This window comes from Ursus maritimus, unplaced genomic scaffold (genome assembly GCF_017311325.1).
Source record: "Ursus maritimus isolate PB19 unplaced genomic scaffold, ASM1731132v1 scaffold_21, whole genome shotgun sequence".
Lineage (NCBI taxonomy): Eukaryota > Metazoa > Chordata > Mammalia > Carnivora > Ursidae > Ursus > Ursus maritimus.
Window position 1 is genome coordinate 26,396,840 of NW_024424564.1, and position 25,993 is coordinate 26,422,832.

Sequence of the window (25,993 nt, forward strand, 5' to 3'; positions counted from 1 at the left end):
CTTCCTCTCTGATCTAGCAAGAACTCCTAGATAGATAGATAGATGGATAGATAGATAGATAGATAGATAGATATAGATATCAGGTCTTAGATCTTCTGACTCTGTGAGTAATGTATTAGTTTCTTCTAGCTGTAACAAGTTACCACAGATAAAATGACTTAATACAAATTTATTATTTCATAATTATGAAGGTGCAAAATAGGTTTCCCTAGACTAAAATTGAGAGTCAGTAGGGTTGTGGTCACTTGAGACACTCTACTGAAGAATGTGTTTCTTTTGCTTTTTCCAGCTTCTGGAGGCCACCATCATTACTTGCCTTGTGGCCCCAGCCTGCCATCATCCCTTTCTCATCTCTGCTTTCCTGACTCTCCTGCCTCCCTCTTTAACTTCTAACATCTCTTGTCATCGAATTCGCCCACCCAGATAATCAAAGATAAAATCTCATCTCAAAACCCTCAATTTAATCACACCTTGTAATGTCTCTTTTGCCATGTAAAGTAACATTATCACAGGTTCAGGGGATTTGGATATGGACAGTTTTGGTGGGCCGTAATTCTGCCTTCCACAAATAACGCTAAAGTGATACTAATGATACTACTCCAGCTAGAAAAGTATATCATTAGCTTGTTTTTCAAGAGTACTCTCCAACCTTATTTTTATTAGAAGGCTGATTCTTCAGTATCCAGTTAATACAGTTCCTTCTACTCTAAACCATTCTCTTACTGAATCCTTTCTAAAGCAATGACTTAATTATGAATTGTCATGTATGAAGCATGTTCTCTAGATTAAAATAATTTGTTAAAATGAGAAAAACACTATGATTTAGATCTGGGTTTTTAAACTCATACTGCTAAGCAGATAACATAAATATATCAAAAAAATCAGTGGGAAAAATAGTGAGACTATAGTTAAATGGCTAGTATACAGGTAGCTTAGGCTTAGAGTGCCTTTAGACACATTTGAGATATTTTTTTTTTTTAAGATTTTATTTATTTATTCGACAGAGATAGAGACAGCCAGCAAGAGAGGGAACACAAGCAGGGGGAGTGGGAGAGGAAGAAGCAGGCTCATAGCGGAGGAGCCTGATGTGGGGCTCGATCCCATAACGCCGGGATCACGCCCTGAGCCGAAGGCAGAGGCTTAACCGCTGTGCCACCCAGGAGCCCCACATTTGAGATATTTTTTAAAGGCTTTAACTGAATTAAACAAGGCTGCAGGCTAAAAGTTTGGATGCCTAATTTAGGTAATAGTTGATCTTTGGGTATAACAAGTACTAAAATATAAGCTTCATCTGCATTTCAGAAAATTCATGTTCAGTGTCTTTTCAAGTATTTTTTTTTCTCACAAAAATTTAGTTACTGCTTCCGGAGTACACCATACTAGTTTTTTAAAGTTTTCATACACACACACACACAAAGACACACACACACACACACACAGTCTGTTTCCCTGAATAACCTGACCTGTGACAATTGATAAGGAGTTCACTATCTAGTGGGCTAGAGAGGTAAGTCCGAAGATTAAATGGTGTGATAAAGGATTTAATAGAAATATGAAATACATGAAGGAGCAATTAATTTTAAGTTAGGAATTTGGGGAGGTGGTCAGCTAATGCGTTTCAGAGGTGGATGACATTTGAGCTGAGCTTTGAAGAATTCTCCAGGAGAATTAGCATTCAGTATTTTACTTATCCTTCTATTAAAATTTTATTTATTTGAGAAAACAATGACGCTTATTTCATCTTCATGATTTTTCCCCCCAGATCTTGGCTACAAGTGCTTGTGGAAAAGATGGCTGATATTAACCTCAAAGAAATAACCTTAATAGTAGGTGTGGTTACCGCCTGCTATTGGAACAGCCTCTTTTGTGGTTTTGTTTTTGATGATGTTTCAGCAATACTGGATAATAAAGACCTACATCCATCTACACCTTTAAAAACTTTATTTCAGAATGACTTCTGGGGAACCCCTATGTCTGAGGTAAGTAGTTATTTACTGCTTATATATATGTTAGGTTTTAAAGTATTCTGTTAATTTCTTACTCCTAATTTCTGTATCCACATTGTCATAGCACTTATAAATTTGTTTCTCTAAAATGTATATGTTAGATAGGAAGTAGATGTGATTAACTTCTTTAAAGCAGTGCATGATTCTTTCCTTGGTTGTGTACTTTGGTTTAATCTTTTTAAAAACAATATATGTGTGTGAAAACCAAATGTGTCAGGATAGCAATAAGTGTAAACAAATCTATTTCTTGCTTTTTTTTCATAATTCAGGCAAAAGAGATGACCTCTTATATATTTAACCATCTAAAAATATGTGACTTCAATATAAATAGATTAGATTTTAAGGGTAAAGGTATTGAGTTTTTTTCTGCAGAAAATTTTAAATTTGTGTCATATTTTTTACCTAATATTTGTTTTAATTTTATATTGAGAACCCAAAGGTTTAGTTCATTTTTATGAGGATGTTTTTATTTTGCCAGTAAATTTATTTTGAAAGTCACTTTTAAACTGTTTGGGATTAAACTCTTGTCAGTTTGGGATCCCATAGATTGGATCCTACTGTTCTATTATATAATAGCTGTACAGAATTAGTGAGAATATAGCTTTTAGATGGCAAGATCTGTAAAAATCTGATCCATAAAAGAATAATACCTTGAGGATAAATAAATGAATTTATAGTACCGGGCGCGTAGTTGAACCGTAAAACACTCTTTTGTAGTTTGTCAGTTGTCATTCGTGGTCCCTTTCCATATTCTTTAAATAAGGAAGCTTCTCAAGGGTGAGGATGAAGTCTGTCATTCTTCTAGTCACAAGCACATAAGAAGTATTTTTTTCTGGGGCGCCTGGGTGGCATAGCGGTTATGCGTCTGCCTTCGGCTCAGGGCGTGATCCCGGCGTTCTGGGATCGAGCCCCACATCAGGCTCCTCCGCTATGAGCCTGCTTCTTCCTCTCCCACTCCCCCTGCTTGTGTTCCCTCTCTCGCTGGCTGTCTCTATCTCTCTCAAATAAATAAATAAAATCTTTAAAAAAAAAAAGAAGTATTTTTTTCTTGTTAAATAAGCAGACTTTATTTTCTTTTAACCTTCCTGTTCTCACCCAGTTCTAGCCTGTAAAAGAAATTAATATTTGATGATGAGAAAGAATATGATTCTATAATAAGAAACATTATTTTCTAGGCAATTTATTTCCTTCTACCCCTACGCTTTATCCCTAGAGACCCTTAGAAATATGTGTCCATTCCCCCAACTTAAAGCTACCCCTACACTTTATCCCTGGAGACCCTTAGAAATATGTGTCCATTCCCCCAACTTAAAGCTGTTGTGATTTTAATGAGATTGAGATTTTAACTGAAAGGTTAGCTGACCAGATTAAGGGTCTCATGAAAGTTATCATACCATGGTGTCAGTGCTATGTTTTGTGACTTCCTCAGCTTTACAGATTGAAAATTGGGTTTTGTTTAGAGCACCTATATGTGGACCCACTAAGAAAAGTACTCACAATTATAAACTCAGACAAAATGAATGAACAAATTTAAATAACAATATATGGTGGAAATTGTTGCTTCCTCCTTTTTTCTGATGGCCATACTCTCTTCCTGTANGGAAATGTGCCACTAAGGAAAAATTATTCTGAGTAGTATTTAGGTATTACAAGTTTTGTTGACCAGCGTGGAATTAGCACATTCAAAGATCTAATGGTTGATGTCATCAAGTAACGATAGCCTGGAAGCCTGTCTGTGAGTGCCCAAACCTTCATAAGGATTTTTGTAACAGTGTAGATCTTAAAGACACATTTTGGGCTTAGGACATGCTCCTGAGCTGTATGAATACTGGCATAGTAGGAGTCTTTGGACTCCTCTGGGCCTCTTAGTGTTTAGATTATCTCTTTAATAAGCCCATTCTTTAGATATGTAATACTCTGTTTTTGAATGGTTCAGTGGATTATAAGTCCAGCTACATATTAGAATCTGCTTGGGGCACTTAAAAGATAATACTAAGGCTCTACTCAAATCTGTTACTTACAGTTATCTCAGAATGGGATGTGGGCATCAGTATTTTTTTTTTAAGATTTTATTTATTTATTTGACAGAGATAGAGACAGCCAGCGAGAGAAGGAACACAAGCAGGGGGAGTGGGAGAGGAAGAAGCAGGCTCATAGCAGAGGAGCCTGATGTGGGGCTCGATCCCATAACGCCGGGATCACGCCTTGAGCCGAAGGCAGACGCTTAACCGCTGTGCCACCCAGGCGCCCCTCGGCATCAGTATTTTTGTCTTGTTCCTTTTGCGTGTGTTTGCTTTTTTATTGTTGTTGTGGGATTTGTGGGGGAGGGAAGAATAGAGGATTGGGTTTTTTCTGTTTATCCAAGTGATTCTCTGGCATGGCCATGGTTGAGAACCACTGAGGTGTAATGAGCCATCTCTTCTGGCATTTGACCTATGAAATATCCTTGTTAAGGTAACTTTTGCAAATATCCCATTTCACTTTGTTTCGTCATTGCTATATGAAGATTCACGTTAACAGGGAACTATTATATTCATGCTTATATATTCATTATATTCATGCTTATGTTTCTATTGCCAACTAATACTATGAGTAATTAAGTTTTTTCTTTAATATATCTGAATTTAATAATGATCTGTATTGTTTTGTTTGTAATAGAACTAGCTATTTTACTATATTTTCACAGAGTAATCTTTACTATACTGATGATTATCACAGTGGAATCTTAGATTACTAATGCATGGTGTGAATAATTAGTTATGTTAATAATTAATCTATTTTTAATTGGCCATTCTGTGACCGTACATCTATTAGACCTAACAAAGCAATTATGTATATTGCAATTAAAAATAACCTATTCCCTGCACTTTCAGACTTCATCCTTTTGACTGGCAAATATGTCCCAGTGGAACTACAGTAACATTTCAGGCACTCAAAAAGTTTCGAGGCCTTTTTTTGCTTTTGGATACACATCATGTCAGCTCATTATAATGCCTTAAAAATAATCCTGTATGAGCTAAATCAAATAATGTACAAAAATTAAGCAGCAAAGGACATTCTAGGTAGACATCACTCATGGCATGTGTAGTCAATACAGAGATATTAAGATGTTCCTGTTTTCAAACAGAGAAATGTTTGTTCCTTGTGGTTCTTAATGTTCCCTAGTAGGGATAAACTGGCTTAAATTGACACCTGTAATACCAAAATTATAGCAAAATATGGTAAGAGGTGTGAGAGCAAAGAAGCTGAGTGTGAATGCCCTTATGTAAAATTTGAAAAGATTACTAGGATAATATTTTATGTGTTTTTGACCTGTGTATTTTATTCTTAAATCTGGTCTGATTTTTGTCTTATGGCAAAAATATTTCTGGTTAAAGGAAACTTCTAGCTTGTAAAGAAATTCAGCAGCTTCACATAAAATTTTATTTATTGCCGGAAAAGACTACCATAACAAAGGATCTATTCTCTTAGTCTAAGAAAGTTTTTGTTCTTGTATTATTCTCTGTGTAGTATTTGGGGATTTTAGGTTTAATATATTCAGGTTTACACATTATGAAGTTGTTTTTCATAAAACAATTAGTACTTTTCTGAGTCTTCACTATTAAAACTGAGCTGATAAACATTCTGTTCTTATATTTCCTTTTGAGAATCTGGCCAGCAGTTATGTAAATGCTTATGTTAGTCATAGATTGGAAAGTACGCTTTGGACACAGTCCTGTGTTCTAACTTGATCTATGCCACGATTGTCCTGCTTTATTAGCTTTTTAAATCTGTGTATTGAGGAAGAATTAATAGTTGTATGTTCTTCCTCTACTATTGATGGGATGGGATATCTGCAAAAGGGGGAAATTGCCTTTGTTTTGGTACTAAGGAAATAGGAAAACACATTATAAAACTATCTTTTAGGTTGTGTTATGCTTGGAGCATTTCTTTACTTTATTGCTGTATCTCAGCCAAATGTAGATACTTTCAATTGTAGCTGCAAGGATTAGTTTATGTGACTTGAAGGACCATGGTACTTTAATAACGATGATTGTTTTTTTTCCTTTTAGGAGAGAAGCCATAAGTCTTATCGTCCCTTAACAGTATTGACATTTCGCTTAAATTATCTGTTGAGTGAACTGAAACCGATGTCATATCATCTCCTAAATATGATTTTTCATGCTGTGGTTAGTGTGATATTTCTTAAAGTCTGCAAACTTTTTCTGGACAACAGGAGTAGTATGATTGCTTCTTTACTTTTTGCAGTGCACCCAATACATACGGAAGCAGTAAGTAAGACTGTAAATCAGTGTTCTTTTCTTCTTCTTTTGTTTTTTTTAACAAAACCTACATAGTGATTATAATGGTATGTGTTTTCAAGAAAAAAAAATTTAACCTTGGCCTTAATTAAAGTATTTGAAGATTTTTAAATTGGTATAAGTCTTAACTTCGTAGCATTACAGTCTAACTTCCTACTATATAAAATTTTTAAATTTATTTATTTAAAGATTTTACTTATTTATTCGACAGAGAGAGCACTTGCATGTGCACAAGTAGGGGCAGCGGCAGGCAAAGGGTGAGGGAGAAGCAGGCTCCCACTGAGCAGGGAGCCCGATGTGGGGTTCAATCCCAGGACCTCGGATAAGGACCTGAGCCAAAGGCAGATGCTTAACCGACTGAGCCACCCAGGCGCCCCTAAAGTTTTTAAGTTTAAAACAAGTTTTGAAGCATAAACATTTATTATTTAAGGACATAAGATATAATTGCTCAAGAGAATAATGTAAAGTATAAATGAATACAGTTCTTTACTAATTGTTTTTTAATGAATATAGATTTAAAATATTGTCAACTTCGCAGTGTGTTTCAAAGGACAGAAAATAATAAGACAAATTTGAGTAAAAGATGAAAATATATCAAAATATATGTAAACATAAATAGACATTCTAACCAATGAAAATAGTACTTTCATGTTGTTGCCACATGTTTCAGAATTGCAAGCTGTCTCTGCTGTTGTCAATATGTCTGTCAGCCCCTACCTACCAAGATGTACTTAAATTATAACTTTATTTTTCTTGATAACCTTGAAACCCCAAAATTGCCTCTCAACAGAGCAAAAAGGACTGTTCAATTTGTTGCAAGCTTTCAGTTGTAAGCAAAAAAGTGTATGTTTAAACTCTGCGTGCTTGAATGGCTGTGTGTGTGTTGGAAGGGGTTCGTGTGTCTTTCCCACTGTCTTTAACCTTTTTATATTTAGTTGAACAGACATTTTTCCATGCATTTACAAAAATGATAGTTTGTTTTAAATTTTACAAGTGAGTTCAGAGGTTTGAGGGTTTTATATTTAAATTTTTAGAATTTAAAAAAGGACTTCTGTTTATTTGAGAAAGACAGAGAGAGCACAGCAGGCGGAGGGCAGAGGGAGAGGGACAAGCAGGCTACCTACTGAACTGGGAGCCCTGTGCTGGCCTCGATCCCAGGACCCTGAGATCATGACCTGAACTGAAGTCAGACACTTAACTGAGCCACCCAGGCACCCCAAAAAAGGACTTTTCAAAGTTTATTATCTTGAGTTTACGCATTTGTTATGAGATAGAACTTACTGAATTTATTTTAAGAAAATATGTAAGGTCTTAGGTTTTTGTTTTTGTTTTTTTTAAATTAGGGGCTATTCCAGGGGCGCCTGGGTAGCGCAGTCGTTAAGCGTCTGCCTTTGGCTCAGGGCGTGATCCCGGTGTTACGGGATCGAGTCCCACATCGGGCTCCTCCGCTGGGAGCCTGCTTCTTCCTCTCCCACCCCCCTGCTGTGTTCCTTCTCTCACTGGCTGTCTCTCTGTCACATAAATAAATAAAATCTTTAAAAAAAAAAAAAAGAACTATTCCAGATTTTGTACTAATATTATGTAAGATGTTACTGTTGAGGCAAGCCAGGTAAATAATACACAGGACTTCTCTGTACCTACTTTTGCAACTTCCTGTGAGTCTATAATTATTTCAAAATAATTATAAAAGAACTGTTACAGAGTCATTGGTTAATTTATTTTTATGGAAGATACACAATTTCACCACATGAGGGCACTCAAAGAATGTCTAAGAAACTGAAATGTATGATTGAAAAATTATGGCAATTTGATTTCTAAAGTGCTATTCTTATTATATGTGGTAGTTAAATTTTCAAGAGGCTCTTTATTAATATGAACTCCCCTCCCTTTCCCTTTTTAGGTAACAGGTGTTGTAGGAAGAGCAGAACTTTTGTCCTCTATCTTTTTTCTAGCTGCATTTTTGTCATATACCAAATCAAAAGGACCAGATAATTCCATAGGTGAGTGTCTTAACATTTAATTTTTTCTCTGTATCTATAAAATTTGATCAAGTAATGTTTATTTACTCCATTTCTTATAAAATATATGCCACACTTGGGTATATCTTTATATATTATACTACTTCAGCATGTGTGGACATATGAACATGATACACAACATTGTCAGCATTAAAAAATTTTTTGCATGTAGTTTATATTTTATCATGACTAACAGATTCTGTATTATTTAACTTAAAAAAATTACTGTAGAATATAGCAGTTTTAGAGTCATTCTTAGTTCCATGTGCTGTTACCTGTAAATGATACAAGTACCAATACTTCAGTTGTTTTTCTATAATAACAACCTGTGAAGGCTGTGAATTGTATTATTTAGGTAAAATTGAAAGCTTATTAGAATATAAGTTTTATTATGGGTTGATCATAGTTCAGCTACTTATTGAGTCCCTACCATGTGGCCCACCCTGGAAAATGCTTTGTACAAATTAGGTCATTAATCCTGCTGATGCCAGCTATTAGCAGAAAACAAGCTCCAGGCAATAAAAATGATTTTTTAGAAATGTGGCAACAGGGGCATGAAAGAGGTTTTACATAATGGTAACCTGTATTTGGTTGATCTTAAAATATAACTGAGTTTTTTTTCCTACGTCCTTGGAGAATTTTCTCACTATAGACCCAAAGTACTGATGATAAGGAGCCTAATTTTGTATTAACATCAACCGAAGTTCAAGAAATAAGTGATTTACCCAAACACTTTTAATGTCTTCTTAGATTTGTAATATGGGTAGGTTTCTGTCTCCATTTCCTACTATGGTTCCTTATATACAGTAAGTGTTCATTATACATTTATTTAGCAAATGACCAAGTGAATAATTAAACAATTCTAGTTAAAAAGATGCGGATCCTGCTTTTGAATTTCTCTCTATTCTCTTAGCTCTCATAATACTTCATATTCCACATTATGTAATTTCACACTTGAGACCATAAACAGTTTTGTCATCATCTTTGTATTCACTATTTTATCTAATGTATGTTGTCCTGTGCAAAGGTTTTCAATTTGTAATTATTTCATCACTTTAAATTTTAGGCTATTAATGACCCATACCCCCTTTTTTTAAGCATGATACACCTCAGGGCCTTTGTTCCTTTCTATTCGTTTGGGTTTCTGCTCAAATGTCATCAGAACACCACTCATCTTCCCCATTCCTTTCTGTTTCCTTTCAGTTTCTATTTTTCTTCATAATACTTAGGTCATCATTTGACAAATATATCTTTACTTATTTTACTATTATCTCCCACACAAAATGTAGCAGATACTTAAAATAACTGTTTGAATATGTGATTGCTGGAGGTTTGTATCTTTACACATGTAAAATCAGTTTAGAAACCTATATTTTGAAGTTGGAATTGATTTTAATAATTGAATCTGTACTTACACATGTATATATTTTTAATGTCGTTAATGTATTTAGCAGGGGGACTTGTTTTGGACACAATCACACGTGGTAACTTTAACCACAGAGATCTGTTTATAAAATCAAAGTTTATGTTCACACAGTAATATAGTCACCAAAAGTTGAAGAACTGAAGTGACTGGTTTCAATAAAGCTCTTGCCTTTGTTAGAGCTACTAGTTGCTAAGATTGAATCCACCATTGCAGAAGGCAGCTGTTTGCTTTCTCTGTCTTGGAATGAAATTACAAACTAGTAAGAAGCTCTGAATTTAATGTCAGAGGAACCGAGTTAAAGTCATGATTTCTTTATTGTGCATGACTCTTTAGACCTCCAACAATTCTTTCCTCATCTTAAAAATGGGTATGATTATATATGCCTTCATATCCCATTGGTATAATCTACTACTTTTGTATTGATAGTTTTGATCTAACTAGAATATGAGGGTTGTTTTTTTTAAGGAAAGGAATACTATTATACAGAGTATCTCCAATAGTGTTTCAGAGTTTTTTGAGTTGTTTTCCTTTCAGTAATTTTAATCTATAGAGTATTTGAAAGTTGAAAACAATTTCAAAAATAAATGAATTTCTGTATTAAGCTGAATGACAAAATGTATTAGATTCATAAATTGTTTTTTTAATTTATACTTGGAATTTAAGTCAATTATTTGAGTTTTTACTTTGATTAATGTTCTTAATAAACCTGAGGTCACACAATCATACTACAAAATATCTTTTACACTAGAAAAGAATTGGAGATCATATTTTAAAGTAGGAAAACTGAAACTCAGAAAAGTTGCCCAAAGTCACAAAGCAAGTTAGTAGTAGATCCAGAATTAACATTCAAAATTCATTCTTCTTTAATGAAATTACTACTACTAGTAGTAGATGTTTGCTTGAAGTTGATGAAGTAGGTTTTCTGTTTAAATAGAACTTATGAATATTCTATTGCAAATTTTTTAAAAGAATATTAAATTCTTACTATGAACCTGTTTCAGTTTTTATACTCTTTTAATAGGTGTTAGTCTACTGTCCCCAGTAGTTTTCAGTGTCAGGTTTTTAATAAAACATATAGATGTCTGTGTAATAAAGTATTTGTCTTCATTTCAAACTGATAGTTCATTAATCACAACACTCCAGCCTATAAGTTTCTCTTCTCCACAAAAAATTTTGGTACAAGTTACACATCTTGATGTTTTGTTTTGAGTATATAAAGGAAAAATCACAACATTTAAATACGGTTTTGTTTTTTTTTTTTAAGATTTTATTTATTTATTTGACAGAGAGAGACAGGCAGCGAGAGAGGGAACACAAGCAGGGGGAGTGGGAGAGGAAAAAGCAGGCTCCCAGTGGAGGAGCCTGATGTGGGGCTCGATCCCAGGACTCTGGGATCACGCCCTGAGCCGAAGGCAGATGCCCAACGACTGAGCCCCCCAGGCGCCCCTAAATACGTTTTAAAATATAAAGTATAGGTTAATGGGAAATAACATAAATGTGAATATAGAATCACAAGTGAAGTTTTTTAGTAATGTCTAATAGTTGTCTAACTTAAAATTTCTATTTATGATATTATAAAATTGTTTTGTGTAGTTCTGTATTTTTCTGTTCTTAAATTGCAGTGTGGACTCCAATTGCCTTGACAGTGGTTTTAGTTGCTGTTGCAACGTTGTGTAAAGAACAAGGAATAACAGTTGTGGGAATTTGCTGTGTGTATGAAGTATTTATTGCACAAGGGGTAAGGAGAAATGTGTTTTTTTGTTGTTATCCTTTATCATACCTGAATTCTGTTATAATAAACTTTTTTTCTAAATGTGTCATTATGTAAATTGGTCTCTTTACCAAAAATGATACCAGAAAATTTGCAAGAAACCAGCATCTTTTGTCCTCATATCCATTGAAAATTACTTAACATTTTATAACCCGTTCAGTTTAAGGACAACTCTTTGAATTTCAATAATAGAATCATTAGGCAATTTGGACATGTACATGTACACAGTAATATTGTACAATATAATTCAGTATTGGATAAGATTATTGGGCTCAGTTTTATTCATTATCGCTTCCACAAATTGTGCCATATTGATTTTATAATTATAGCCAATTTGTATCTAATCTTGCATTTTGAAAATACTGCATTGAAAATATCATGGTATATTCTTACTTAAAAGTTTTTTCTTTCCTTTTGCAGTATACTTTGCCATTATTATGGACTACTGCTGGACAGTTTTTCCGTGGAAAGAGTAGTATTCCATTTTCTATGCTGCAGACACTAATAAAACTCATTGTTTTGATGTTCAGTACACTATTACTTGTTGTGATTAGAGTCCAGGTTATTCAGTCCCAACTTCCAGTATTCACCAGGTATGAAATTCTGGTTCTTTTTTTTTTTTTTATTCTTTCTTTTTTTAACTCTTGATGTTAAGTGATTATAAGTGTTTCAGAAAGTCTTTGATTTACATTGATGTTTTTTAACAGCTTTATTGAGGTATAATATTTTTTTAATGATTTTAACTTAATGATACAATGATTTTAACCTGATTGGTTAAGTGTTAAGTCTCTTATATTTTTAGTGATATTTATCTGCTTGTCCTAATAATTATTGAGGAGGATGTTAAAATCTTTGACTGTAATTATTGAGTTGTCTATTTCTCCTTGTAGTTTTTTCAATTTTTGCTTCATGTGAGTTGAAGTTCTAAAAGTGCATAACATTTAGGATTGTGATGACCCGATCCCTTTACATTAATTAAATGAGTTTCTTTATCCCCTGGTCTTTACTCAGAAATTCACTTTATCTATTTTTTCTTAGTGTTATGTTGTTTATCTTTTTCTGTCCTTTAACTTTTTATCTATCAATATATTTATATTTAAAGTTGACTTTTTGTAGGTTACATAAAGTTGGGTCTTCCTTTTTTGTTTGGTCAGACAATATTTTTTAAATGAGATGTTTCAACTGTTTACATTCAATGTGATTTTCACCTTGTTCCAGTTTTCTTTGTGACTAAATGACTTTTTTTTAACACTTTTGATATGTGGGTCTGCTGGTGCTGAATTGTTTTAGCTTTATATATAAAAATATTCTATCTTTGTTTTTGAAAAATATTTTGAATTCTGAGTGTAGAATTCCACACTGATTGTTGTGCGTTCAGCACTCTAATAATGTTGCTCTGCTATTTTCCAGCTCGCATTGTTTTCACTGGGCAATCCTTTGTCATCTTTATTTTTATGCTTCTGCGTGTAGTGTGTCTTTTTCTCTCTGCCTACTTTATTATTTTCTCTGTCATTGTTTCTCAATTTTTTTTAATTGAGACATAATTTATATATAACACTATTAGTTTTAGGTATACAATGTAACGGTTTAATAATATATATTATCACAATAAGTGTACTTAACATCTATCCATCACCACACGTAATTACAAAAAAATTTCTTTCTTCTGATGAAGACTTTTAAGACCTATTTTCTTTGGAATTTTCAAATATACAATACAGTATCATTAACTATGGTCACATGCTGCGTATCACTACCGTAGGACTTACTTATCTTATAACAAAATTTGGGTGAAGGTGGTCAAATGACACAAACTTCCAGTCACAGTTCTTTTATTTTTATGTATCTTGTGCTTAGGTTAATTGAGCGTAGGATCTGTAGGTTTTACTTTATGTAAATTTGGAAATTTTTAATCTATTACTTCTTGAAATATTTTTCTCTTATCTTCTTTTTCTGGGACCCCAACTACATGTATATTAAGCCTTTGATAGTTGTCAGACTAATGTTCTTTTTATTTCCCTCCAAAAACTATTTTCTCCCTGTTTTCATTTTGGATAGTTTCTTCTCCAGTGTATTCAAGTTCACTAATCTTTTTTCTGCGATGTCTAATCTGCCTTTAATTTTTTTCTAGTTCTTTTTCATTTCAGATATTGTTTCCATCTCTAGAAATTCTGTTTAAGACTTTTTATGTTTCATGGCTCTACATGAGATGTTCTAGTGCTTTAATTTCCTCATCTACTAATTTTATTGTATGTGTCATTTCTTAGTCAGTTTAGATTAAATAATTTTTCTCCTCATGGATTATGTTTCTACTTCTTCACATGCCAGGCAATTTTTTAATAGATGTCATATGTGCATTTTACTTTAATATATAAATGTTTTAGAGCTTTCTCCTGGGATGCATTTAAGTTATTTGAGAAATGTTTCATCTTCTAGCCACACTTTTAATCTTTGATGAATGAGACCACAACAGCATTTACAGAAGGGCTAATTTTCTTCCGCTACTGACACAAGACCCTTCTGACTACTCTATCTGATAGACTGTGATTTATGAGAATTTTCATCCTGGCTGCTAAGGAACGATTGCCACCTCTGTATGGTATTTGAGATTTTTTATCTAATTCTTTTGAGAGGTACTTTCCTAACTGCATTATATTTCCTACGGCTATTATAACAAATTACCAGAAACTGGGTAGCTTAAAGCAGCAGAAAGTTATTCTCTGTCAGTGCTAGAGACCAGAAGTCCAAAATCAAGGTGTCGGGCATAGTTGGTTCCTTCTGAAGACTCTCAGGAAGAATCTGTTCCATGCTTCTTTCCTAGTTTCTAGTGGTTGCTAGCAGTCTTTGGCATTCCTTCTTCCTTGTATTTCTCTGTATTCTCTCTTTGTATAAGAACACCAGTCATTAGATTTAGGGCTCACCCTAATCTAGTATGACCTCATCCTAATTTAACTAATTACATTGGCAAAAAAAAAGGTTTCCAGTAATGTCACAATCTGAGGTTCTGGGTGATATGAATGTTGAGAGACATGGTTCAACCACTACACTGATCTTGAGTGTTTCCTCACATACATATGCTGATCAGTTCTCATCAGTACCAAAATCTGGAGAGAGACCCTCTGCAGATATAAGTTCTCTTTCTCAGCAGCTTTCTTCTCTCTGGTATTCTGTCCACTGACCCTAGTCCCCTGGGCTCCTAGGGCTCCCATTTCCATCTTTGCAACCTAAGGATACTCCTAGGCTCCACTAGGTTCCCCCTCACAGCTCCACAGACTAAAAACTGTGTCTAGTTATTGAACTTTCCAGGTACGGTTTCCCTCATTTTTTTTTTTTTCCTCTCAGGTCTTTGCTGATGCTCAGTTTGTTAAGAAAAGTTTTATATATCTTGTCTGGTTCTTTGCTTGTTTAAAGCTAGAAGCAAAAGTTGTGCTGAATTTAACAGTCTACATATTTTTTTCCTGCTCTAACATTTAGCATTTTTCCATTTCACCTTACTCAGCTAAAATTTAAAATGAAATTTATACTAGTTCTTTATTCAGTTATATTAAAGTATCTGACATTAAATGCAAGAACTTGTTTTCTTTTTTTTTTTTTTTAAACAAAAGGCCAAAATGTTGTTGGTGTGCTATCCAGGATAGTGCATTGCGGGCCCTGGTTAGAATAAAATTTATTCAGATAATTCTCTTATCTTAAACATTTTCTTTGTAACATTTTCCATATAATTATTATTTTTAGTAGCATTTTTTTCTTTAAAGAATAATTACTTTTTAATTTCATGAATTTTTACTTCTGAGTCTAGCCATGGCTAGTTCAGTCTAGCCACTGAAAACTCATTTAAATATGGGAAATAAAGTGAATTGTAAATATATACTTTATATATTTCCTTCTTCACCGTAAGTTTCAGTGGTATGGTTTTTATTATTCCTTTTAGAGAATTTCCATCAACTGCTTTTCATGTCCAGTTGTATTTGTTTTGTGTATGTGTTTGTGGATGGCTGTATGGGGTATATTAAATTAAATATATATTTTCCAAATGGAAGCATTTAAAAATATGTGTGTATATATACTTTCTTCTATTACATTACCCTCTGAAGTTGATTATAATATTGCTTGACTTGCTTTGACGTGTTCTTTCTCTCTCTTACAGTCATTAAATTGGCAATTCTAAATCAACCATTAATTATAAAAATGAACTCTGAATAGTGGATTATAGGAAAAAAGCTTTGTATTCACTTCTGTTGGTTATTTGAGAATTCATGTCCTGACTCAAGATTTATTATTTTTCATTCATGTATTCAAATATGAAAGTTTTTTAGATATTATTTGTGCAAATAGTATTTACTTTTTCTCAGCCATTTGAATTTTTAAGAAGACCAAGTCAAATAAATGTTGGGGTTTGATTTTTCATTAACTGATTAATTTTAAAATGAGAAATTGGGTTTTAAGGGACTATATATTAACATAGCCAATAAAATTTTGAATGTAGCCTAAAAAAATAAAAATCTGAAGCTATTCATTTGAAATATATATATATATATATTTTTTTTTTTATAAGATTTTATTTATTTGACAGAGAGACACAGCAAGAGAGGGAACACAAGCAGGGGGAGTGGGAGAGGGAGAAGCAGACTTCCTGCTGAGCAGGGAGCCTGATGTGGGGCTTGATCCTAGGACCCTGGGATCATGACCTGTGCCAAAGGCAGACGCTTAACAACTGAGCCACCCAGGCACCCCTGAAATATGTTTTAAAAAACGATTTGACTATGATTTGACTTAAGTTTGTAGGAAACATACTAAATTAATGAAGTGTACATGTAATATATCATGGCCTGGACAAATATAAATTAGGATATAAGTTTATATTAGTATGTACTAGGAGAAAATGTAGAGCACAAATAAAATGTTACATAGGCCTATACAGTTACTATTCTATACTGGAAATTTTATTTTCAGCTTCTTAGAAGTCTAAGCAAAAGGGAAGAGTTCACAGGTGATACAATTTTCTCTGTCCATGACAAAAGAAAGACATAGTAATTCTTTCTAGGAAGCATAATTTTTATCAGCATTTAGTGCTAAAAGAAGTATCTCATGAAGAAAAAACATTGGTTAGTGTTCTCAGAAGCACTCCTACACACATACAACAATGAATCTTTTAAAACTTTTCTTTCTACTTTTAATCAGGAGGTTATACTTCTGCAGAGTATCATATTATAGTGAGTTGTCTGAATTATTCTAATAATAAACTAGAAATAGATAACCTAGTTGCCCTTTAAACAGTTCATAGTTTGTCTCAACTAGACATTTCTTAAAAGGTTAGACAGTTTCAGTTTCAACTCTAGTGAGTACTGGGGTATTAGTAAAAATATTTTGCCTTTTCAATGAGATTACATGTAAAATATTGCTTTTATTGTTCGGTATTTTATTATATGTTACATATTTTGTGTTTACAAAGTGTTTTAGTTTAAATAACTTTTTTTTTCATTCTTTATACAGGTTTGATAACCCAGCTGCTGTAAGCCCAACTCCTACAAGGCAGCTAACTTTTAACTATCTCCTTCCTTTGAATGCTTGGCTTCTATTAAATCCTTCAGAACTCTGCTGTGATTGGACCATGGGAACAATACCACTTATAGAGTCATTTCTAGATATTCGAAATCTTGCCACATTTACTTTCTTTTGCTTTTTGGGGGCATTGGGAATATTCAGTCTCAGATACCCTGGTGATTCCTCCAAGACTGTTTTAATGGTAAGAAACTCTTGGGGCGCCTGGGTGGCTCAGTCATTAAGCATCTGCTTTCAGCTCAGGGCGTGGTCCCGGCATTCTGGGGTCGAGCCCCACATCAGGCTCTTCCACTGGGAGCCTGCCTGTTCCTCTCCCACTCCCCCTGCTTGTGTTCCTTCTCTCGCTGGCTGTCTCTCTCTCTGTCAAATAAATAAATAAAATCTTTAAAAAAAAATAATGTAAGAAACTCAATTTTTCAGATGATATAACATTTAGTTGATTCGGAGACGCCTTTAGTTTTTCAAAGCATCTTAGAAATAGCATCTTTCTTTGTTCAACATCAGCCTAATTTATTAACTTATTTTAGGCTATCCTAAAATTATATATCAGAATTTCATATGCAGGCATAATTTGACATTCAGCATGTAAAATAAAAACTGGTTTTGAATTTCCTTGATTTGGTAGGAACTCTGAAACCATGAAGCATACCTTTGGCATCATTTTCTTCTATTTCTTTACCCAAGTTTTACACTTTGAGGAAATAGATCATTGTTTTCTTGACACAGAGAAGAGTGTCATGTAAGATAGACAACTAGAAATATGTAGATTTTTAGTTCTCATCAGCAAGATTTTCATTACTCCCCAAGTTATTTTTTACTATGTTCAGAGAACTCTGATTATTTACACAGTCTTCTTGTTGTTTTTCTAGGGTGTGTTTCTTTGTAATTTTCTTACTCTGCTGTCACGTCTTACTTGTAGCAGTTTTATTGTGTCTTCCTTTAAATTACTGAAGACAGTAATAATCTTTACATTGAGCATTTGCTGTATGCCAGAAAGTGTTTTGAATACTTTACAAATATATCATCGCTGGCTGCAGCCACTAGGTTCATTTATTCATTCAGTAAAAAGTTTTTCTTGTAGCCTGTGTACCAGGCAGCCTTTTGGGCACTAAGGATATGATAAAAAGAAATACAAGGCCTCAGTTACCAGGAACTGGCATTTTGGAAAAATTTGAAGCTAATCTCTGAGATATAGAGAAGATTGAAAAAATACAGTTTGGGGGAAAGATCATATCTACTACTACTTTTTAATGTGTTGAGTTTGATCCTGGTAGATATTTTGAATAGCACTTGGTGCCTAGAGTTCAGAGGAGAGTCCTAAGCTTCACATAAAAATTTGATAGATTGGCATAGAGTTAGTAATTGAAACCAGGATGTGAATAAGAAGGTTTATGGAGAGGTTATATAGACAGCAGCCTTTCTCAACTGGGGTTTTGTGACTTTTCTCAAAGATGGTAACCAGCTATTACCGTTCCAAATACATAGAATAGAAGATAATTCATACACATAATGAATGCCTTAGAGTATTTGGTCTTAATTCTCCCTCAAAAAATAGTTGAAGGGCCTAGCTAGATAGAGTGAAAAGAGAAGAACCCTACAACTAGGTCTTGAAAAACTCCTATATTTAGATATTGTGTGGAGGAGACTTAACCTAAATAGGAGATAGACCAAATGGATGGAAAAGTAATTAAGTATTTCAAGAAAGATGGAGTGGTTATCACGAACAGATGCTGTTAGGCAGAAAAGTGAGATCAGTCATATCTGACCTGTTTAGGTATATTAGTTACTTAATGAAATTTATTTCTATGGAGAGATTCAATTGGGAGATGAGGATATGAAGATTGGTAGTATAGATAACCTGTAGGGGTAACTCAAATTTGAATATTTCAAAGGAGGAGATAAGCTTGAATTTATTACCACCTAAGTAAGAGAAGACTAAGCCAGCTTGAAGCATAACAGACTGCTGATCTCAGGTAGAGCTGGGAGGAAGCATAAAGATCTAGAATTAGTGGATCTCCAAAGGTAGGAGAATCACTTTCATTGGAGTACTCAGTTGGCTGAGTTCTAGAAGCAGGGAATATCACTAATGGGTTGACTTGCAAAAACATACTCTTTGGGGCGCCTGGGTAGCGCAGTCCTTAAGCGTCTGCCTTCAGCTCAGGGCGTGATCTCGGCGTTCCGGGATCGAGTCCCACATCGGGCTCCTCCGCTGGGAGCCTGCTTCTTCCTCTCCCACTCCCCTGCTGTGTTCCCTCTCTCGCTGGCTGTCTCTCTCTGTCAAATAAGTAAATAAAATCTTTATAAAAAGAAAAATACTCATTGATTTGAAATGTTGATTAAATGGGGTTAGAGTTTTGTTAAAACCTGTTAACATCTCTGTCAGTGTATTTTTTACCACATACAGAAGTTGGATGTATAAAGATATTAATGTCTTATTTTAGATACGTTTTCAAAAAATATTTAATTGGACGAGCCCTAATTATAAGTCCTAGCTTGATCTCACCTTGGTGACATACATCCTTATGTTTGTTGTTACCGTCCCTAAGTTGCCTTCTTTATGTTTAAATTAGTATTGTTTATAGCATTATTAAAAATGGTCCATCAATACATTATTCAAATTAAATGATAAAATATTTAGGTTTAACTTTTGAGTGTCCATATATTTTTTTAACTTATTGAAATATCTTCTTTTTCTTTGTAGGCACTTTGTTTGATGGCGTTACCATTTATTCCTGCATCGAACCTTTTTTTCCCAGTTGGATTTGTTGTTGCTGAGCGAGTATTATATGTTCCTAGCATGGGATTCTGTATTTTGGTAGCCCATGGATGGCAGAAAATATCAAACAAAAGGTGAATTAAAATGTTAGTTCATTTAATGCTTGCTAACGATAGAATTAAGTGTGATACATTTAAGTACTTAAAATGTTTAGTTCAGTTATATAAGTCCTACTTTTATACCTTTTTATTTTTCATCTTGATAGTCTCATTTTTCTGTAATTTAGGTTAGGAAAGCTCCATGGTACCTATGTTCTTCTTATTATTAATATGATTTTATCATACAGCCTGTGTCATAACAAACCTTGAGTCAGACCCAAATGAAAACAAGGGTATTGTTGAGACTAGAGTTATAAATGACCATTTCCACTTCAATATGCAGTGAACTAAGATATAGTCTTCTTACTTAAGTGAGTCATATTGAGTCAATACATATAAATGCATATAGTAAGCAATCTATAATTTCTTGATATTATCACTATCTGCATTATAACCACCATGTCCTACTTGCCTTAAACTAACAATTAAGAAACAGAATAGTCACACTGTATATATACAAGAAATGGCCACTGACTGCTTTCTCACTTTCCATTCATCCTTCAACCCACAGCATTCTGACTTGTCTCTACATCATTGCATCCTAGTAGCTAAATCCAGTCAGCGCTTGTATTTAAAATGTATTTCCCTGGCGTGTATAAAAAGTGTCTCTCCTAATTCTCTTCCATGTCTGTTCATTGCTGTTCAGTCCCTTTTCAGAGTCTTCTTGGTATACCTGCTCTTTAAATATTTTTTATTTGTCAGAGTTTTACTCACAGCCATTTTTCTCACACTGCATATTCTCCCTGGGTGATCTCATCCATGTCTACAATTTTCACTAACATCTACCAGACCTTTTCTCTTAACTTATACCCATATAACCAGTTTTAATCAATACCAATTTTTGAGTGCTTACCATGTGCCAAGAGCCATGATAGACCCTTTAGATTTGTTTTCTCCTTTAATCTAACATTCCTTAACTCTGTTGTACACATTTGAAAGTTAAAGCTCGTACAGGTTACTTGAATCAGGTTACCTCAAGATCACATTTTTTAAAAGTAGGCTCCATGGTCCATGTTCTTTCTGATCCATGCACTCTTATCCTGATTAAGTGGATCTCTCAAAATGAAAGAAGTTGAACTGTATTACTAAGGCAAAAACAGACTTAGAGAACTTTAGTACTAAATGAGGCCATAGGGATTATTGAAGTATCACCTTTTTATAGATGAAAAATTGAGTCCCAAATAATTAGCCTAAAGCTGTATAAGTAATTTGTATCTATTTCATAAAGAGTTAGTTTTACTATGACTTATAATAAATAATTCTAGCTTTAGAATATGAAATTATTCCAAGAATGTCATGATAACCTGTGGTTTAGATGCTATCTGTGTAAGCCAATTTTTCTTTTCAAATATAGCCAATGACAAATTGACCCTTGATAAACACAAAAATATTCAAATTGTAAGTAAAGGCCCTAAAAAGGAAAAGTCACAGTTAAAAATTGGTTTGTCACCTTTTTGCCGTTATATGTAAACAGAGTTTTTGAAATAGAGGCAAATATTGGAATTTAATATAATTAAAGACTGAAGTAGAAGGTAGTATGCATAATATTTAATTTTTTGATGTTCCCTTTGAAGTTAGATGATTATTAGAATGATCCATGTTCCTTAGAATAAACTCAAAGATGATATTTGGAGATATTTGACATACTTTTTACCTCTATTCTAAAAGATCAAATGCTTCTGGTGATGTAGACAATGGTTTTTTTGTTTTGCTTTTTTCTCTTAAACAGTGTATTTAAAAAGTTATCCTGGGTTTGTCTGTCTATGGTGATATTCACTCATGCCTTAAAAACACTCCACAGAAATTGGGATTGGGAGTCTGAATATACATTGTTTATGTCAGCCTTGAAGGTAAAGTATTATCCAGAATGACAGGAAAGTATGTCATTAATGATTTCTTATAGTCATGTCTAAGATGTTTTTACATTTAATTAGACATTTTACTGTCAATTTTAAGTACTTCTCCAAAAGATTATTAAAAATAATTTGTTCTTTATGTAATATATACTGTAACCAGTGCTTTGAATTATATTTAGTTGGTTTGTCTATGGAATATATGAATAATTCCCTAAATGCTATATGGTTGTTAGAAGCTCAAATGATAATATAATGTTTAAATAAGAATGCCATATATGGTTCATAGTTCTGAAGGTGAACTTTTTTTTTTAACCTTTTAACGTCTTTAAAATCAGAATAACTCTTAAGCGAGAGGCATCTTACAATTAATTAGTGGCTTTTTGTTTTCTTAATTGTGAGTCTTAGAATTGATGGCATTTTAGATTCAGTGAAATAAAATGCATACCAAAAAATGGTACCCTACTATGTAGAAGATAACCAAGGTTACAATACTGTAGGAAAGATAGGAACTGGCAGAAAGTAGTGACAAAGTATTTCTGTATAACGGACACCATATGGGAATAAAGTCTTTTTTAAAAATCATAAAATTTGGTTTCTGTAAGTTATAAGCAGTGATTTTTTTTCTCAGGTGCTTCTCTTCAAAACTCTAAATTCTTAACTTCCTTTTGGCTATTTCTGTACTCCCCATTGCTTGGCTTTACTGGAATACCGCCTCATTCCAATAGTCTATGTGACTTCTTGATTTGGCATCAACTTAAGATCACATGACTATCCTTTTGTCTCAGTAATTCCACTCCCTCCTGTAGCTCAGAAGTCTGTAAACAAAAGAGACCTCATTACTATTCTTAATCTGCACTCCTGGAATACGAATGGAGCCCCATAATTTTCAAGAATTTGCTTATCTTTATTCCTAGAACAATCTCAAAACCACAGCCCCACTCACTGAGGCAAGTTCCTTGGCAAGGTACCATCCTCTCCCTGTAGGAACATCATGCCCATCTGTGAACTCTTAAAGCACAGATTAATTTAGAACTTTAATCCCAGGTTTCCCATTACCATAATAGACTACATAAATAGCTTTAAAACAAGCCTAAAAATAAGTAATCAGTGCAATGTTAAACATATTCTCATGTTCAAATACCTTCTTTCCCAAAAGAATACAAATAATAGAGCAGTTTACAAACAGCACAATGCTTTTTTTTTTTTAAAGGTAAGCTCTCTGCCCAGTGTGGGGCTTGAACTCATGACCCCAAGATCAAGAGTTACGTACTCTACTGACTAAGCCAGCCAAGCACCCCATGATGTTGATCAAATAAAATATTTAGTGAAATTCTAATATATGAAATAGATGAAATCAGACTACTGTGGTTTTAATATGTTTATGTTAAAAGGAAGGAGAGTAAATTTGGTAAAACTCTTCGTTTGGCTCCTTTCTCATCTCCAGGAACAGCTCTGTGGAACACTCCATTCCTAATAATACACAAAACAAATATCTTTGTTAATTGAAGGTATATATATAAGTTTTTCTTTTCTGAGAGAAAATTTGAATTATTTTTTCAAGTTTATTGAAGTATAATTGATATATAACTTTGTATTTAAGGTATACAACATAATGATATCTGTGTATATTATGAAATAATTACAATAAGTTAACTTCTGTCACCTCACATAGGTACATTTTTTTTCTTTTGATGAGAATTTCGAAGATCTACTCTCTTAGCAACTTTCAGATATACATTATAATATTGTTAACTATAGTCACCGTGCTGTACATTGTATTCACAAAACTTATTTGTCTTGTAACTGAAAGTTTGTGTCTTTGAGCACCTCACCCATTCATGGATACCTCTGTGGAACACTCCACTCCTAATGGTATACCAAATAAATATCTGTGTTAATTGGAGTTGTATTTTTAAATTGTAATTAATTTCTATCTCTGCTTATGTATTGAAGGTAAATAAAAATAATGCCAAATTATGGAATAATGTGGGTCATGCTCTGGAAAATGAAAAGAACTTTGAGAGAGCTTTGAAATACTTCTTACAGGCTACCCATGTTCAGCCAGGTAAGCATTATTAAGTAATAAAACTATTAGAATAGCTCCTTTTTAAAAACTTGATTATATTTGGGGATAATAAGGTAGACTTTCATTTTCAAACTTCATTCTAGGTGATATGAATACTATAGTGTTTGATACTGTCTTATTTTGTGTTGGATTGTGTATTAGAGCTACGTAGACATTTAAGGATTTTTTTTTAACATAGCAGAGTTGAATGGTACTGATGAGCAATTTTGGTGGAATGATAGATGCAAAGGCCTGATAGGAGTCTGTTTAGGAGAGTGGGGGAAGAGTAATTGGAGACAGTTGGTATTGAAAACTCTTAAAGAGTATCAATAGGAAATGGTGATATTGCTGGGAATGGAGTCAGGAGAAGGTAAGTGGGATGATAGGGGGGTTTTTTTGTTTTTAGTTTTAAGGTGGGAGAAACAAAGCGTATGTGCAATCCACTGAGGCTGGGAAAAAGTAGTAATTCAAGATGGGGGGACAAATTACAGGATCATCGTCCTTAAATAGATGAGAAGAGATGGATATAGGCAGTCGAATAGATCACCTGGAGGAAGTTTCTGGAAATTGTCTTCTGTTTGCTTCTGTTTTCTCATTGAAATAGAAAGCAGAGTCATCAGAGACTGAGGAAGGGGTCGAAGTTCTGGACATCTGAGAACAGGAGAGGCTGTGAAGTAGCCATCTAGAATGGTGCTTCATAAACTTGAATTTGCCTGTGAATCACACAGAGATGTTATAGTGCACGTTCTGATGGATACAAGTTTAGAATAGAGCCTGAAGTTCTGCATTTCTAATAAGTTCCCAGTTGATGCTTAGCTCATGGGTCGCACTTTTGGAAACAAGATATAGGAAAGTCTGTAGACTAGGAAAATGTATAATTGCCAAGCAGTTCTAGCACCCTACTTGAGGTTAGAAATTTTTTATTTAAAATTAAACTAGTTGATATATGCTTTTCTCTTACTACTTTACAGCTGAAATGGTAAAGGCATGGAGAATTCTGTTAAACAGGATTAGGGCTTTTTTAAAAAATGTGTTATTACTAAACAAGAAACATAAGGGAATGATTATAATGGACAAAGAATCTAAGTTAAAAAGGGAGGTGAGGCAGGGTGATAGGATCAGTGATTTATAGATCTGAAGAATTGCTGGTGTCTGAGTAGGATCTAGCTAGAGCATCAGTATTTTTCAAGAGGACTACTATTGGCATTTTGAGTGGACAGAACTGTATTTTAGGATATGTGCCAAACATGGCCCTCATCCACCAAATACCATCATTACTTTCTATTCAGAATGATGACCAAAAGGGACTCCCATCCCCACCCTCAACACACACACACCTCATACCCCAGTCACATTTCTAAATATCCTCAGAGAAGTGGGGAGTGGAAAGCAATATCCACTATTTGCCTATTAGATATGACTCTGGTCATTGAACTAACTAGTTAAAGGAAGATGGAGGTGAAAGATCATTGGAGGAAAGGATTTCAAAGGCCAAGTATTAGAAAATTTGTCTTTGTAGATTTTGAAATCACTAAGAATTATGAGAACTGTGAGGAGCCAGGAGCTTTGACTCAGAGAATAGTGACTGCAACAAGGAAGGTATAGTCGATTATAATAGAGTTTTAATGACCTGAAATTCAGGGTCAAGTTTTAAGGAGTAAGAGTTCTCTGGAAGTGTTGAAGGTCACCGAGGACACCTACTCTTCCTCCAGGCCCAGTGTTGCAAAGAATAAGTAAAAGAACATGGTCACTACTTGGATGAGCTACATTTAAAAAACCACATCCCAAAGGCGAAGCCAAATTTCGGTTAGAGAAAGGTGAAGAGAAAATTGCAGAAATAAAATGGATGGTCTAGCTTCTCAATTTTATCTCTCCTAGCTCTTTATGTAGTTAGTTTTTCTTGAAGTATAGAGTGCATATCCTGGGCTTCCTCATCTCTTTGCCTTTGTTCATGTTCTTCCTTGAACCTAGAATTCCTCCCTTCTCCCTTGCCATCCACCTTCTACCATTGCCTATCCATCTTTTACAATCTATCTCTCATGGCTTCTCTTTAATAAACCTTTTTATCTCTCCAATTAGAAGCAAATATTGTTAATCTTTAAAACCTCTTACAA

The 25,993-nt window shown here is 34.0% G+C and overlaps 1 protein-coding gene across 1 annotated transcript in view; it reads left to right on the top strand.

Annotated features, from left to right (window-relative positions):
* The window catches only part of TMTC3 (transmembrane O-mannosyltransferase targeting cadherins 3), a 50,394-nt gene that overhangs the window by 11,840 nt on the left and 12,561 nt on the right, over nucleotides 1–25,993 (top strand). Inside the window, exons 2-10 of the mRNA XM_008687666.2 lie at nucleotides 1,763–1,979; nucleotides 6,059–6,277; nucleotides 8,208–8,307; nucleotides 11,374–11,489; nucleotides 11,943–12,115; nucleotides 17,016–17,268; nucleotides 19,786–19,934; nucleotides 21,688–21,808; nucleotides 23,768–23,879. Of these exons, the coding sequence (XP_008685888.1) occupies nucleotides 1,791–1,979; nucleotides 6,059–6,277; nucleotides 8,208–8,307; nucleotides 11,374–11,489; nucleotides 11,943–12,115; nucleotides 17,016–17,268; nucleotides 19,786–19,934; nucleotides 21,688–21,808; nucleotides 23,768–23,879 (1,432 nt within the window). The 5' untranslated portion in view covers nucleotides 1,763–1,790. The remainder of the gene's footprint in view (nucleotides 1–1,762; nucleotides 1,980–6,058; nucleotides 6,278–8,207; nucleotides 8,308–11,373; nucleotides 11,490–11,942; nucleotides 12,116–17,015; nucleotides 17,269–19,785; nucleotides 19,935–21,687; nucleotides 21,809–23,767; nucleotides 23,880–25,993) is intronic.